The sequence below is a fragment of the Lonchura striata genome, chromosome 3 (genome assembly GCF_046129695.1).
Source record: "Lonchura striata isolate bLonStr1 chromosome 3, bLonStr1.mat, whole genome shotgun sequence".
Taxonomy (NCBI): Eukaryota; Metazoa; Chordata; class Aves; order Passeriformes; family Estrildidae; genus Lonchura; species Lonchura striata.
Genome location: NC_134605.1, coordinates 28,292,731 through 28,308,318, shown reverse-complemented (window position 1 = coordinate 28,308,318; position 15,588 = coordinate 28,292,731). Strand labels below are relative to the sequence as shown.

Sequence of the window (15,588 nt, the reverse complement as noted above, 5' to 3'; positions counted from 1 at the left end):
GGACTTTATTTTTTTGATAGGTTATACTATCAGATATTGTTTAAAGATTATGTACACAGGAGAGCAGTTCACATAGTTACCAACTTTAGAGGCAGATAAAGCATTATCTTCTGTCACTTCTTTATTTTAACTTCTATTGAAAACTGGGAAAATCTTAAAAAATGTAAGGTTTCAAATAAATTGAAATCTTGGGTTCATGGTGACTACTTTGCTGCACTTTATTTTTTGCAACAAAAATGGTTTGACTTGTGATAATGAGGGGTTAAATGAAAGCAAGTAATTATTTGCTCAGGCAGTTTCCATCATCTAGGCGTCCATCATTATGCCGCACACAGAAGAAAAAAAAAAAAAAAAACAGACAGAAAGACATCAGGCAAAATAAATCCAACAAAATGACCAAGGAATATTCTAACAGATTCACAAACACGAGGATATATGTAAAAACTGTACTAAAACTTTTCTGTGTATCCTTTTGATTATGCTCAGTAGATTGATAACCTTGTTTTATTTTGAGAACAAGGGTATTCTGGATTCTTTTTGTAGCTGTCCTCTAAAGGTGTGCACTGAAACCTAACACCTTTTACTTATTTACCTGGATACTCTAATCCCTCCCTGCTTTACCAGTATTATTGAGCTGTTCTTCCCTCTGCATCCACAGCAACCTGAATCCCTGCTGAAATTATTTGCTTCTAAAATGCAGGTGCACTTGTTTAACCTTGCACTGGTTCAGGCTTAATTTGAAGACTTTTTCATCAAATGGGTGCCCCACTTTGCCCTGTTTTCATTGTTAAACTTATTAGCAGCGTCTAAGTCAGTCCCTGTCCTGACACCACTGCCCATGTCCAGGGCCTTGGTTATTCAGTTAAGAGCTTTTAGGCAACAGTAAGGAGTCCAAAGCTGTAGTAAATGAGCCATCCTTTTGTTAGCCTAGAAATAATAAAGCACAAGATCCCCCACCTGTCACCACATGGTGACTCTGCCAATGCCAGCAGGAGCCGCAGCTTTCCTCTTTCCTCTTGTCTTTAGGTGCCTGCATGTGTGTAAATGTATTTTAAATCCTGGGGTTACACGTGCCAGCTATGCATCTGGACAGGCCTTTGTGACACATGATACATTTGTTACTTATTTAAAGATTCTGATAATTTGCACAAATACCGCCAGCCGGTGCTTAAACACTGACCAAATTCTGACGCTAAGCAGCAGCAGGGATTTGCCTCTGTGTGGAAATGGGGTTGTTATTTGTGTGGCTCTGCAGAGCCAGAGGGCAGCATGCGACACTCAGAGCACAGGCACCAGCCCCGGCAGCTCTGGAGCTCTGCTCCTGAACCACCCTGCCCTTGGGGAGCTGCCAGCCACCATGCTTTGTGCCTGGCTTTTCCTCAGTGTAAAGGGGAAATCAAAGATGCTACTTGTTTCATGTCATTTCATCCAAGAAGATGCTAATCAACATTTTGATGCCTACAAGATGTATGAGTGGGAAACATGAATTAATATGGGGATACCATGGGAGCACTGCGGTAGAAGTAAATCATTAGTTAGTAAATCATACTGACTGAAAGGTCTGATTGAAGCCTCCCACTCAGTGAGGAAGAAGGGAATAAATACCATATGACTGGGGAAATCCTGGATGCCTGCATGTGGACTAAAGAGAGGTAGAGCATCTGCAGCGGAAAATGGTATGTGACCAGATTAATAAAGTGCATCATTGTGCAGTCATGCAGAAGAGGCACATTAATAGTGCCTAAAACTTTGATTATGCCATTTTCCTGATGCTGGCTCACAAGGTTTCCATCCTAAATATTAACAATATTTAAATGTAATGTTACTGCATTCAAGCACCTGTTGGTAAGAGACCATGCAGCATGTACAGATTACTTCAGCTCCACATTGAAATGAAATCTCCTTGCTATGAGGTTGGGAGGATGTGTAGGGTGTTTATGTAATTAAACCCATGTAAATAAATGCCAAGGAGCTGTGCTCTGTCAGTGTGTGAAGTTCCTGTAGTTGTTAGCACCCTACGAGCAATGTTCTGGTGTGCAGATGGTATCACTCTTACACTCTGCTTTCAGCTTTGTGGATCAGGCTCACTCTCATTTACATGAAGACCATTTTGTATCACTCAGGCAGCACAAGATGGCTATAAATGAAAAGCAAATTCTATTTACATCCACCTTTGTAGAGTGACCTTAATTTAAATGAGAATCAGGCCCATAATCTGTATAAATATATGCACTCTGTTACATTAAGGTTATTTATTACTTTGTGTTTGGCCTGACTATGCATGGAGATTTACCACAGATAATCCATAATCCAGAATTAAACTATTAATATGCATTTTGAGAGGGGCAACCATAACCTTGAAATTTATTGGTTTAAGTATGACCTTTAACTTTGTTTGAATATATTTTTTAAATGTATGAATAACAAATTAACATTGGTTGATAAAAAACATTCTGATTCCTTCGTACCATTTGCATCAGTCCATCCTTAACTTACAGAAAGCCTTGAAGATTAGAAGGCTTAATCACTCATCATATTTACTTGTTTTCAAATGTCAGATCACATTTAGTTCAACATAATGTCAGTCTTGTCCCCCTCCTTGCCCTGGCATTACTGAAACTGTGATATAAATTGTTCTTCTCTTTGTATCCAGAAACACCTGCATCTGGGCAGTGTGAAATCCTTTGACCCTCTGTAAAGGAATCGCTTTCTGTATCCTCTTGAACATGGAATTCTGAGCTATACTGTTCCTTTGATGTGCCCTTTCAATTTCTTCCAACTGGGGCTGTTTGTTTTTCTTTCCACAGGCCACATCTGAAATTCAACAACCTGACCTTGATTTCCATTCATGGCCTTCCAGGAAAAGACCCACAGAGCTCCAAGTATAGAAGATTTTTAATTAACAGGTTTGACTTCATGTCTAAACACTTCCATAGCTCCTGCAGAAAACATAACACTCAGCAATTCTTGTGAACTTGTCCTAAATTTTAGATACATCAGTAGAGAGCCTCAAAATACTCCAGTCTGTCTATCCAGCATGCATTCACCTACAAGAGGAGTTGGATAGAATTATGAGCAGGGAGATAGTGCTAAAGCAGTAACTTCAGGAGAGCAATCCACTGTGTTATACCTGGACAGTGAGCCCTGCTTTCTGAGGCATTTTAAATTGTTTAAATCTCCAGGCTGAAGACAAAGGACACAAGATGGCTGCTTGCTTTTTAAATCTTGTTTGGTTTTTAGCTTCCATGAATTTTGTTCTAAATAATGCTGAACCAAAGAATGTACAAGAATTAATATTGGTAATGTAACAGGGACTGACTTGGAGCAGCGTGTTGGGGCATGCAGAGCCCACCAGTGCTGGTGGGGATTTTGCTGGGTACAGGGGGAATTGTTGCTGTCAATCAGTTTGGCAGAACTGTTCTGCATCAGTTCTGCTGCTGTGAGTCTGGGTTGTGAGTGCCAGTCCCTGGGCTATAGCAGTCTTGTCCCCATTCTCAGCTACAGCACTGTCCCAGACCAGGGCTGTGTACAACTGAAGGGAAATGGTGGAAGAGTCTTGTCTACAGACTGCCAAACACTTTTCAGGCTTCCTTGTTTGCCAATAACTATAATAGCTTCCATTTAGTCAGATAAAATCTTACCTCTTTAAAGTTCATAGTACGTAATTCTCATTTAAGTACAGTAATTTTGGGTTTTATTTTGGATTAAAGCATCGCTGTGGACTTGAACATGATTGTTTTGAACATTTGAGAAGCATAAAATTAAAATGGATCAGTTATTCTGAATACTTAAGGAATGAACTTATATTAAGTTATTTAGATTTGGCATGTGACTCTTTGGGGGCTTTACATTGTATTTTACCAAATCTTTTCCTCCATGAGCTGCAGTGCACTAAAGGGCTGGTTCTTTAAATTACTTTAAAATCAGCTCCACGTCTGCTGTCTGCTTGCTGAACCTTGCAAATGGAATCTCTACAAAGATGTGAAAATAAAGCAGTGGGAACCTGTTTAAAGTCATCTGACCTCATTTGTAATTTTGCCCTGACAAGGTATTTTGTTAAAGTAGTTGCCTGTGTTACTTTTTGTACTGTAGAAAGAGGTGTGTTCAAGTGCAAATCTAGGAAACGAAGGAATTCTATTCTCACATAAATGCATGTAGTCTCTTCCCTAAGTTCACTGTAGAAAAGAGTTGTTGTAACTAAGCATCATTCCTGACAGAAAGTTGCAGTTCAGAACCACCTCAAGAGATTTAGCTGTTAAAATCTGAAAGCAGATTAAGAGTGAAAATTGAACTCTGCAGGGTATGATTTCCAAAAGCATCCCTGTGATTTTGGAGTGTCAGTCTTCTGGGAGCTGTGGTACCTCAATTATAGAGGTGCTTTTGAAAACTTCCGTCTGTCCTTAATGTCCATTTTATTTACAGATCTGTGTATTGCTACAGTTCAGAATTGTCAGTGGTTTTCTTCCCTTATTTTTTTTTTTCCTCTGCTATCTGTGAGTACAGAGGATGCAGAGCATCACAAAAAGCCTGGCAATTCAATCCTAAAATTCCTCAGGTTGTGAATTCAACTGTATTTGTTTCTATGGCATCCTGTATACCAGTTTTGGGAGTTTGGTAGCAACAATTAATCTGGAACCAGGAGCTCTGTGTTGGGCTGTGTATCTTGGTATTAATGGCAAAGCAGCAGCTGTCAGTGTTGGTGTCTGCCTGTACTCTCTGCTGCAGCTGCTGGTGCCACAGAAAAGCATCAAATGCTTGAGCATGGGCCCAACCCCTTCTGTTTAATCACTTGTGGGAGAAAGTGGAATATTTTTAATCGCTAAGTATACATAGAAAGTGAAGTTTTCGGGCCTCTAAATGGCCGTGTATTTTCTGTGGTGACTTGAGCTGACAGCCTGGGTGAAGCCCAGGGTCTCTGTATTGGCCATTCCCCTCCCGAGGTCCTGGCAGGGGTGAGACTCAGCTTCTTTCACATAGTTTGTTCATAGTGTTTCTTCTTGCAGTGCTGCTCTGGTCTCACAAACCAAATACCTCTGTGATGCCAGCCATTCTTTTTTTGTGTGTGTTTTAAACCTGTTGCATTCTTTTTCACTAGATCCAGTGGGTTTATTGCTCTACAAAGCTATAAATGGGTTTGTCCAGTTCTACTGAAAGAATCTAACTGAACAAGCTCCGCCTGGTGCAGGTTTTCAGTACTGGGGAGGGATGTAGTTGAGCCCAGCTGCATCTGCACGGTGGCCAGCAACCTCTTGTGCATTTCCATGGTGGGCCATTGCCAGGCTCAGTGGCATTCAGGAGTCATTATATGAACCTAGTTGGGAACGTTCTCCTCATGTTTTATAGTGATGTGTCTGTTGCACATCTGTATGAAAGTATTTTATCTTCAGGAATCTTTGTCTTTGCCAAAAGCTATTATTAAGCAGAGAGTGTGGTACAAATGCAGTAATAAGTAAGTGTCTTGGTATTTACTTGGTTGGACACTCCTTGGTGGGGACACACTCTGAGCCTTTGGAAATAATTGTAATTTTCATTGTTGAGGCATTAAAAGAGGTTTTGTTCCATTTGGATTTTGCTTTAAAATTGGCTTTTTTAAATAGCAACTTCCAGATCTTTTATACTTCTCCCACGCATAGGGATATCCAATGCTTTTTGCTTGGAACAGGCTGTAACACCCCTAAAACATGGGGTGTTTTGTCTGAGACTGTCAAAACCAACATGTGATTTTTAGGGTACTGATACGGAATTCACATTGTCAGAGCACATTGCTTGTGATGTGTGCTCCATGCACACCCAGAACATCCTGGAGCACACCACTCAGGAACAGTTTAGTGTGATTTCAGTATTTGTCATTCTTGCATTGTGGAAAAGTTCTTTTGGAAAAGGGTCACCAGTAGGAGACTTGAGATCTCTGTGTTTTACTTCTAGCTCTGACAATGATTTTTCTAGCTTTCTATTTATTTTTAAACTTTTTGGACTACTACTTTGGAATACGGATGCTAAAATGGTAGGGTGCATTCCCTGCGTTTGTGTCTCACCTTAGCTACGACTGGTGAAGTTGAATAGCAAAGGAAGGAAAATTGAGGAAAAGCTGAGTAAAGAAGTCTTGTCTTGGAGAAGGAATTGTACTGTTGAATTATTTTCTTTGCAGGTTCAAAAGCTTCTACCTTGCATCAGCCTGCAAAGGAAAAGCAGAGTGTAAAGCATAGATTTCTGATTTTGTTTTTAAATTATATGATTGTAAGGCCCAGTGCTGGAAGACCTTGTTTGGGTTCAGTAGAAATCTGTCAATTTGTAACTGAGTATTTCCTAATGCCCAATCTTTTACCATAGACTGCAGTAAACGCAGAGCAAGGGAGCAGGCGGAACCACTGGGGGTCTGGGCTGAACTCACCAGATGTCTAATTAATGCCTGCTGTCAGCTGCCGAAATGTCACTTACAGATATTTTTTCTTCACAGCCACTGTTTTAATGATGAAGATTATGCACAGATGTCACTTTGTTCCTGGGTTAATATTGTGGTTGGTAAAATGACGGGCATAAACCGCAGTGCCAAATACGTTGTTGTTTCCAAGGAGAAGAAAGTGCCGTATGACTACCTGGTTTTGTGCACAGGACAGAGCTACCAGGTGAGCTGTGTGCAGAATGAAAGAGCAGAGTATTCCCAGGTTTTCTACAGTAAGTGGTGTTCCTGAGAATAGACAGAGCAGCCTTAGCAAGGGTAGCACCAGCAGTTTGCAGCCCTGTAGTGCAGCAGGTTGTAAGGCTGTGTCAGTGCTGCTGCAAAAGCTGGAGGAGAGTAGGGTCGGACAGTTTCCCACCAGCAGTTTACTGCTCAGGGTTGGGCAGAAGGCAAAGCTGCTGGTGTTTTTGCCACCATAACCATTAAACCTGCTAAGGAGCAGGCTCAAATGACATGTGGTCCCAGACACAAGAGACTTAACTCCAGCTGGTCTAACACCATTTGACCTACTTTTGGAAACTGAGAGAATTCCTTATCAAATTAATTGCTCATCTCACGTGATGACCATGCCTAGGCACGTCCATGGTGCTGCTTGGTGTTGTAGCACACATCTGAGTTTCCAGTGAGATTGAAGCAGACCCTTAGCTGCACGTAAGATGTGGAATCAAGTTGAGCTCCAACCCCACAGGGTCAGCTTCCACTCAGACTCTGTGGGTAGGGTGGCTTCTGGCTCTTGTATCCCCATGAGGCCATCAGGCCCCATAACCAAACAGGCAGCTTGGTACAGCCCCTTTGTTGCAGGTCTTTACCTTACCTGGGTGGTTTGGGGGTAGGAGTTATGAGCAAGGCATTTTTCCCTTAAAATCAGGAGATGGATGTGAGCAATGTCTGCAGCTTTGCAGGGCTATACCACGTCCCAGAGCGGTGTCTGGACACCTGCATGCAGCAGGCTGTGTGGTCTGTGACCCCTTCTCAGAGCAGAGGCACGCTTAAACAGCAGCCCATGGGCACTGCTCAGTAGGGATGAAACAAAAGCTGAAGTGTGGGCTGGAAAAGTGCTCCTAGGAAAAGGTAACTCTTGACTTGCAAAATAATTTATGGCAAGTAACTACAGTGGGGAAAAAGCTAAAGATAGCAAGAGAAAAGGCAGGTTTTATCTGCCTTTGAGAAGAAATTCCATCATTGTCATCTATTCTCACTTTCAAGCTAGACAAAAGGATAAGAAGAAATTAGTGGCTTCTGTTTTATTACACAGAGCTCTAGTCCATCCTTTTCATAAGTTGCTCCTTATTTGGTAAGCAGTTAAATTAATGCTTAGTAAAACATCATGTGCTATGATTTAGAGATTTACTTGTTGAGTAAGATCTTTTAGTGTCATGCCTGGTTTTCTGTGACTGAGAAGTATTTCAGTAGATCTGGCTGGCAGTGAGAACAGGGTTCAGGACATGGCTCAGTGGTGCTGAGGAAGTCAGAGCTGAGATTCCCTTTTTGCTTTGTACAGCTTAAACTGAGTTTGCTATTGTAAAGCAGCATTACACAGTGAACATGTTACTGAATCTTCACATTTGAGCTATCAAGCAGGTTTTGATCCCTTTCTCTGGGACAAAATCTGTCATTGTAGAAGGTTGATTTTTGCTGACAAAAGGTGGAGGCATAGCTGTTAAAAGTGATCTGTTATTCAGAGAGCTGCTGACTATCCCCTGCTGTGTGTTGGGACGTTTCTGCTATTTGCTGTACAGTCCCTGGCATTTGCCATGTGCACTTGCACTAGCAGTGCTGTTTGAAGTGGTCACCCACATCCCACAGGAAATAGGGAACACCTACACAAAAGTGCACTCAGTTCAACAGGATCCATGTTGCCTGTGGACATGGGTGTGTTTGCTACTGCTGAGTGTGACAAAGAGTTGGGATGTGCCAGAACAGCAGCCATTGGGTAGCCAAAGTGAGAACGTTATTGTGTTTTAACATCTGCAAAGTCTGTGCCATATCCACTCACCGACTAATTTCTTCAGGCCTTGGCTCCGATGGGAGCAGATATCAGTGAAGTCACGAGTCAATGGCCACAGAGATACATGCAGAAAGTCCCTTCCAATCACTTCACTCTCAATGACGCCCAGGACTGCTTGGAGGCAGCACTCTGGCTAGAGGAAAATTTCATCAGCTCCAGAGGTAAGGGGCTTCATTAGCACACACACTTACAGAAATGTTTCCTAGGCTTATTATTTCCTTTATTCCCTGGTATGAGTGGTGCATGATGAATTCTAACAGTCTTTCATCTGCTGCGCTTTGTTTTCCAGATTAATTTAGAACTTTTTGGTTTTTTTGATACCCAGCGTATTTAGCTGAGAAAGAAAGGTTTGAGATAGATTAATTATCTGCAGTTATTATAGAAAACCAAATAAGTCCCAAATGCAAATCTGTCTGGAGTCATTAATTCACCAGTGAAATAATAATTTAATTAGTGCATGTGGTTTTCTACTGTATAGAAAAATATCTAGATTTGTGGCATAACACAAAGAAAACAAGCCTAAATTAGGAAGTGTCTGTCAGCATTGTATTCAGTTGCATCAGTGACAGATTTTTCACATAGAACTGCAAGTCCCTGTCACTTTTTAACCCTTAAAATCAGACGTTTATGCCGATGTGCACCATCCCTGTATTTCCTCAACCTTGTTGCGTGTGCTCTGTTTGCATGTTCACTAGTTCATTCACTGTATGTATGCTGTGGAAAATACTTGGGACCATCCAGGTTTCTGAGTCAACTTTGAACTAGAAGAACAGAGACCAATGAATCAATGAGTTCATGAAATGTCAGTTCCTGATGGCTCTGAGTCAAAAGAGTTCAAAGCAGGAAAGATGTCTTTGTGTGGAATTCCTGTTGGCAGAGTGTAAAAGCAGGACTTTTCTGAAGATGTGTTTTACCTGCCTTGTTTGTGGAGTGTAAGAGAATTGGCAGTATTTTGGTGTGGTTCAAGGTTCACACCTGCTTGGCAGTCCTTTAGGGAAATTCTAAAAACGTTGAGAATTCCTTTATCATCCTCCAGGTCCTGCTGTGATCAGCACAGGGGTTCATAAACATGGCAGTGTTTCTCAGCCAGCTTCCTGGCCTCTGGAGCAGTCCAGCTCCACCTGTCCTCCAGCTGGTACCAGCCCTGCCTACATAGTCCAGCTGGTACAGCAGCTGACTTTGCATAGACAGATGAGGGTGTTAGCTTTCCCTGTTTGCTGCTGCTAGTCCTTCATGTAACTCCCTGTGTGCCCAGTCCAGGAATGTGCTCCGGTGCCCCTACACAGGGTTGTGCCTGGGAGCAGCCGCTGGCTGGGATGCACAGTGCCAGGAGAATCAGTCACTTGGCAGCAAATGGTACAATTGTGTTGGCTCACCTGCCTTGGCATGAGTGCACCTGCTCCAGCAGCAGTGCTGAAGTAATGGGATGTTCATCTTCACTTTGTTATTGCTGCTGGCCTTGGCTGCAAGGTGGAGCTGCATCTCTTAATGAGGCCCTGGCCTGGCTTCATGCATAGAGAAGATAAATTTACACCACTGATGAGGTTGGTCTGGAGGCACCTTTGGAGATGTGATTTAGGACAGATGTGACACCTTCCCCTTTCCTCCTCCTCTGGCTTCGATTCCCTCTTCTTTCTCTTCCCATCACATTCTCTACTGCTGTGCAGAGTGCCCAGTCAGAGAGGTCTTCCTCCACTGATCTCAGGTTCTCATATTCCTCAGCCTGCTTCTTCTTCCAGCTGTATTTCTTACAAACATTGTTTCTTCAGTCTTGACAGTTGTGCCAGGGCTCTGGGAGGGCTTTCTGCTGCTGAGGGCCTGGGAGCAGGGCAAGCACTGGTCCCACGGCCACCATGATGGCTTACTGATGAAACCCAGCCACCTAATGCATGGAACCTATTACAGCTGAAATTGGGACTAATTGAAATTCATCTCTTATTAGCTCTGCACTTTCAATGAAAATAAAAGTAGGATGGAAGTAAAGTAAGGAACAAAACTGCTTTAATGGCCCAAAATGAAGCAATTTTTTTTTCTCTTCACCTAAGCATAGTTTACTGCCTTATTAAAAGTGTGTTTGTAGGAATACTCTTGCATTAAAATTCCAGTGCATGAATCACTGACTGGAGCCACTAATGCCTTAGCTCATACTGAGATTTTGCTTTAGCTTTTGCAAACTGCAAAGATTCAGGTCATGTTAGGGTCACCAAAATCTTGTACTTCTTACTTGTGGAAAATTAATGAGTCTGCTCTGCAGCAGGATGCTGACATTCAGGTAATAAACAATAAAACTACTGTAATGAACTTTATTTATGGCTGTTTTTTCTGTAGAAGGTAATTATGTTTACTCACAGATACATACATTTTCATGTAGTTAAATAATAAAAACATCCTGAGGACCTGCTCTCTGTTCAGTGGACATAATTTCACTCCATAATGAATATCTGCAGTTTGTAGACTACTAGCACTGTCATCTAAAAAACCACTAATATTGGAGTAAGCAGAAGCAGTAAATTGTTGATTTACAAGAGGTCAATAAAGGAGCATTGCTTTTCCTGATCTAATGCAGTTGTATTTAATATTACCATATCAAACAGAATTTTAATTTTCCTTGAGAAATGTAGGACTCTTATCTGATCTTATCCATCCCAAATGCCACTGTCTAATGCAGGAACTGAGCTTCTCTCTGAGGGGGCTGTGCTGCCCAAGGGTGAAGGGTCTCAGCCCAACCTTGCCCTGCAGTCAGAATGGAGCTTTTCTCGGCTATGACTCAGGGAAGCCCTCCTCATCCTCCTTTTCCAGCCACAGCAGCCTCTTCACTCCTTGTATGTTTCACTCCCTGCATATTGAAAGTACATAAATGTAGCATGAGGCTGTCGGCACCTGCACACCACATCCTGGCCTGCACTGTCAGTGCATGGCATTAATGAAAATTAGTATAGCAAAGCTGGTCTTTACCCATGGGTTCTGCTGGCTGCTTCTTGCATTACACCAAGAGGATCAGTCACTCGGAAAAAAAAGCAGGGAAAAAACAGTTAGGCTTACATCTGTCTTCTTTTTTGGCACTCTCCTGAGGCCAGTGTCACTGCAGACAGGTGTCCTGGCAGGCACAAACTATGGGATAGATTCTTCTGGCTTGGGAAGTCAGGCCAGGACACACTGGATGGACACACTGGAGCATTCCTGTATTCTATATGATATTTATGGAAGTAGTAAGATTTCTTTCTTCTTATGTTTTCAAATTTATACATTTGCAGGTAAAATAGTTCTGTCCCTTGGATCATTACTGTGAACAGTAGAAACCTGATTTCTGTCATTGGTGTGCAGTGTACTCAGGGGGCAAGTCTCTTTTCTGGCAGCTTTGAAGAGAGATGTTTCTTTGGCAGCTACAAGTAGCCAAACTGATAGGGATGAATGAAATAACTCTGTAGTCAAAGGGGAATAATAGAACATCTGTTAATATTTTTATCATTAATATTCTTGTGAGCTGGGGCTATATGCATGCTCGGATTAGTATTGCTCTGCATCTCATGCAGTAAAACATGGTCCAGTGAGATTAGTTTAGCCCATGAAATAATACAATTCATGGCACTGGGGATGCTGTCACTTGTGGCGAGACGGAAATGCCACCGTTGAGACAAACGTGTGGGTTGGTTGCAGCACTGCCCGGGTGAGACACATGAAAGCACTGGGAAGGTGGTTTGTAGGCATCCTTGTACTAACAGGTCAGATCTGAAACAAAGGAGCTGATGCGGACATGGGCAGGCCGGTGTAGGTGTTCCTGCCTCCCTCTAGACCTTGCCACTTGCTCAGGGCAGCTGAGTGTGGCACAGCTGTGGGGCATGTGGTGGTGCACAGAGAGCTTGCAGGGCTGGGCTCTGGCCCTCAGATGAGGGTCCTTAGCCCCAGGAGAGGAGTTCCATTTTGCCTGGGTTGCTTAAAGGCTTAGTGGATTACAGAACAGACACATGCTTCCTGTTCCAAGAAGGGGGCAGAGGGAATGAAGGGGAGAGGAGCATGTCTCAGTCTTGCACAGAGGAACATGGGTGTGTTTTATATGAAACCATCCTGAGATAAAACACACAGGTGCTCTGCTTCCTCCCAGCTCTGTCTCTCTTATTGTCAGGAGGGTTTTAGCCCTTAGGCTGGAGAGCCCCATTGTGCTCACACAGAACAGCCCCTCCACTCCTCATGTTCCTACTCAGCTCTGACTGTGCCATTTGAAGTGGCATCAGATCAGGACAAGAATGATCAGGGCCCTGCCCTGCAGCTATGTAGTGCCAGGCAGGAGAGATTGATCAGATCTGAGCTCCCTTTGCCCAGGGCAGAAGGATGGAGCTGGATTCAGGAGTTGTTTCTGTGCTGGTGCTGATGCTCTGCAGAAGGAGCAGCAGTTCCTAAATGCTGCTGTCATGGCAGCTGCTTGGATGGATGTCTGCCTGCAGCTTGCTGAGCTCCCAGCAGTGAGCAGGGATGGAACTGGCTTTGAGCTGGGTACTGTGCCATGTGCAGCTGCCTTCAGAGTTGTGCCGAGCTCTCCTCACCACCATGGACAGGTACCCCTGCGGGGCCATCTCCATTCTCTGGAGATCAGGCTTTGGCAGAAGGGAGTGGCAACACTGGTGACCTCCATGTGGTATAAGGGCTTGTCTATAATTTGGCCTTTCCATGGTTTGTGGGGGTTTTTTGAAGGCTGTATTGAATTTGATTCTGTCTGCTCCCCCTTCCATCGGTCCTTTGAATGAACAAAATTAGGGAGAGAGGGGAGAACAAAATAAAAATGGTTATTTATTTATTTTCCCCTAGAGGCTTTTCAATCAAAATAATTAGATTATAAGGTCAGGATGAATATCATACTTCTGTGTTAAGTATTTTCCTACTTTATGGAATGTTTTTGTACAGATTCTTCACTAAATTATCTTAGCTGCTGTTGCTATGTAACATTGTTTGCTTCATAGCATCAGAGAAATAAGAGAGTCAAAGAGTGCAATTCCAGGTTATTATCATCTTAAGTTATACTAATAAGGTTTTCATTGTATGTCTTAGAAATCTTTCACCCTTTTTTTTCCTCTTAGGGAACGTCATTGTCTATGGGAATACAATTGACATTTACACGACAGTAGAAACTCTCTTATCCTTTGGGATTGATGGTTCCCGCATCCATCTCGTGCAGGCTCCCCTGAGCTCTGCCAGTCCCTGCCTTGCTGACACCACCCTGGAGTGCACGGTGGGGGAGGCCCTGGCAGAGGCGGGCGTGGCCGTGCACCCAGACAGTGTCCTGGCACAGTGGGGCCAGAGTGACCATGGCCTCATCACCTGGGCTGCCTTCACCACTGCCTCAAACCTCCTCCAACTGCAGTGCTCAGTAAGTACATGCTTCCTGCACCTTTCCTTCAGGCTGGTTTTTTTTAACACAAAAGTTATCAAATTTACCTGCTCCCTCACAGAGTTATCTATTTCCTCATTGTCTCTAGGAGATTGAATGTTCACTTGTTAGTCTCAATTATTATTTTTTTAAAAATCCAAATAAACCTATTGTTAATGTCCTGACTGATTTGGATTAAAATGTATTTAAGTCACCTGACACACAAGTAATTGTGACTGCTGAGTTACAAATACTCTTAATTAATTTTCAAAGTAATTCCAGAAATCCTTTTCTTATTTAAATGTGCAGTTACTCCTGTCTATAGTTATGTGCATTTAATTGTCATAGTAGAAGCCAAAACCACTGGGATAGTATGTAACTTAATGAAAATATATTTATATATTTTATGCAGGTTCCTTTCCATCTACATCAATGATTGCAGTTTTTTTCACTTCCAGTACCAATATCTTATGGAAACTGTTGGCATGCTTACAGGTGTGGCTCTGCTATGACACTGGGGGCAGGTTCTAGCCTTTCCTAAGGCTAATCCACAGGAGTGAGTCACTTCAAAACCTGCATATGTAGGGAGCCACCAAGACCCTTCGCACTCCCCACTGTGTGTGCTCTCCTCTGTGCAGCTGTTGGAGTTAATTGTGGAAAGGGTGAGCCCTGTGCCTCTCCCAGGGAGCTCCCCAGGTGTCAGGGTCCCTTCTGGCCCCCCTGCTCTGCAGCCCTTTTCTTTTTCACATAGGGATGGTTAAGCCCTTTGTGATGGGGGTGAAGCACAGAGCACTTTTATCCATAGCAGTCTCCTGACTTTATTCTCTATATCAGTAGTGATGTTCCTCGCACTCTCTCTATATGCAGCTTTTAAAGTTCTCTCCTTTTTCCTTGAAATCTATTTTTATCCTTCCACAAAGATCTCAACATGTCTCTTGCTTTTTGCTACTTGGTATCCACTGACCAGTTTCAGCCCCCTCCCTTTTCCCCATTCCCTTGTCTGCGTGGCCTGCACTGTTCCTTCAGATGCCCCTTGCCTTGGAGTTTCTTTCTCATGCCCATTTTTGCCCCATGCTTCTCCTTCCTCCATCCACTGTCCTTCATCCACGGTCCTTCCCTGTGGAGGTCTCTCTTTCAGAGCCTCTAAGATGAAAGACCTGCAATTACTTGTGATGTCAAGGGCTTTGTATTTCCAAAACTAGTTCAGCTGCCATGCAAGGTTCCTGTATCTGCCTCCAGCCGTATGGGAGGCTGGACTCGGAAGAGGAGCAGGCTCTGGAGATCAGCTCCACCAGGAAGGCAGCTGCATTCATGAGAGACCAGGCTCTGCAGGAATTGTCTCTGCAGCAGCTCTGGGCCTTTTGGGATTTCAGCCAGTATCAACTGTTGATTGGCAATTCTTAGGGACTTAATTTTTGAGTCCTGCAGGATAAAAGCAACAGCAGAAAATCTCTTCTTTCCCTAAAGCAGCAGCCTCCCTCTTCCCTACCTCCTGCCCAGGCTGACAGATGGCTCCCACTTGGAGGTTGCAGCCCTCCCCTCTGGTGACACTATCCTGCCTGTCAGCTTGAAGAATGGGGGCTGTGTGGTCCTTTTGCTCTGTTGGGCAGAGCTTCCTTGATTTTTGGCTTCATGAGATGGTCAAAATTCCCTTTGCTGTGCATGGTTAATCACTTAGTTTATGTATGAACAAGCCCAGGGACTCTGGCTCCTTCACTGCCACATCTCTGCTTATGCCAGCGCTGCTAAAATTTCCAG

At 43.3% G+C, this 15,588-nt stretch overlaps 1 protein-coding gene and 1 long non-coding RNA gene across 3 annotated transcripts in view; one reads left to right on the top strand and one right to left on the bottom strand.

Annotated features, from left to right (window-relative positions):
- CFAP61 (cilia and flagella associated protein 61) overlaps positions 1 to 15,588 on the top strand; it is a 117,491-nt gene that overhangs the window by 47,495 nt on the left and 54,408 nt on the right. For both annotated transcript variants that reach the window (XM_077782011.1, XM_021543334.2), the window contains exons 18-21: positions 2,808 to 2,906; positions 6,458 to 6,626; positions 8,473 to 8,629; positions 13,541 to 13,830. In XM_077782011.1, coding sequence (XP_077638137.1) covers positions 2,808 to 2,906; positions 6,458 to 6,626; positions 8,473 to 8,629; positions 13,541 to 13,830 — 715 coding nt within the window. The remainder of the gene's footprint in view (positions 1 to 2,807; positions 2,907 to 6,457; positions 6,627 to 8,472; positions 8,630 to 13,540; positions 13,831 to 15,588) is intronic.
- On the bottom strand, positions 194 to 6,462 carry LOC116183382 (uncharacterized). Its single transcript, XR_004147999.2, has 2 exons — positions 6,036 to 6,462; positions 194 to 306 (listed from the first exon to the last, which is right to left on the bottom strand). It is a non-coding gene; the product is annotated as an uncharacterized LOC116183382 (long non-coding RNA).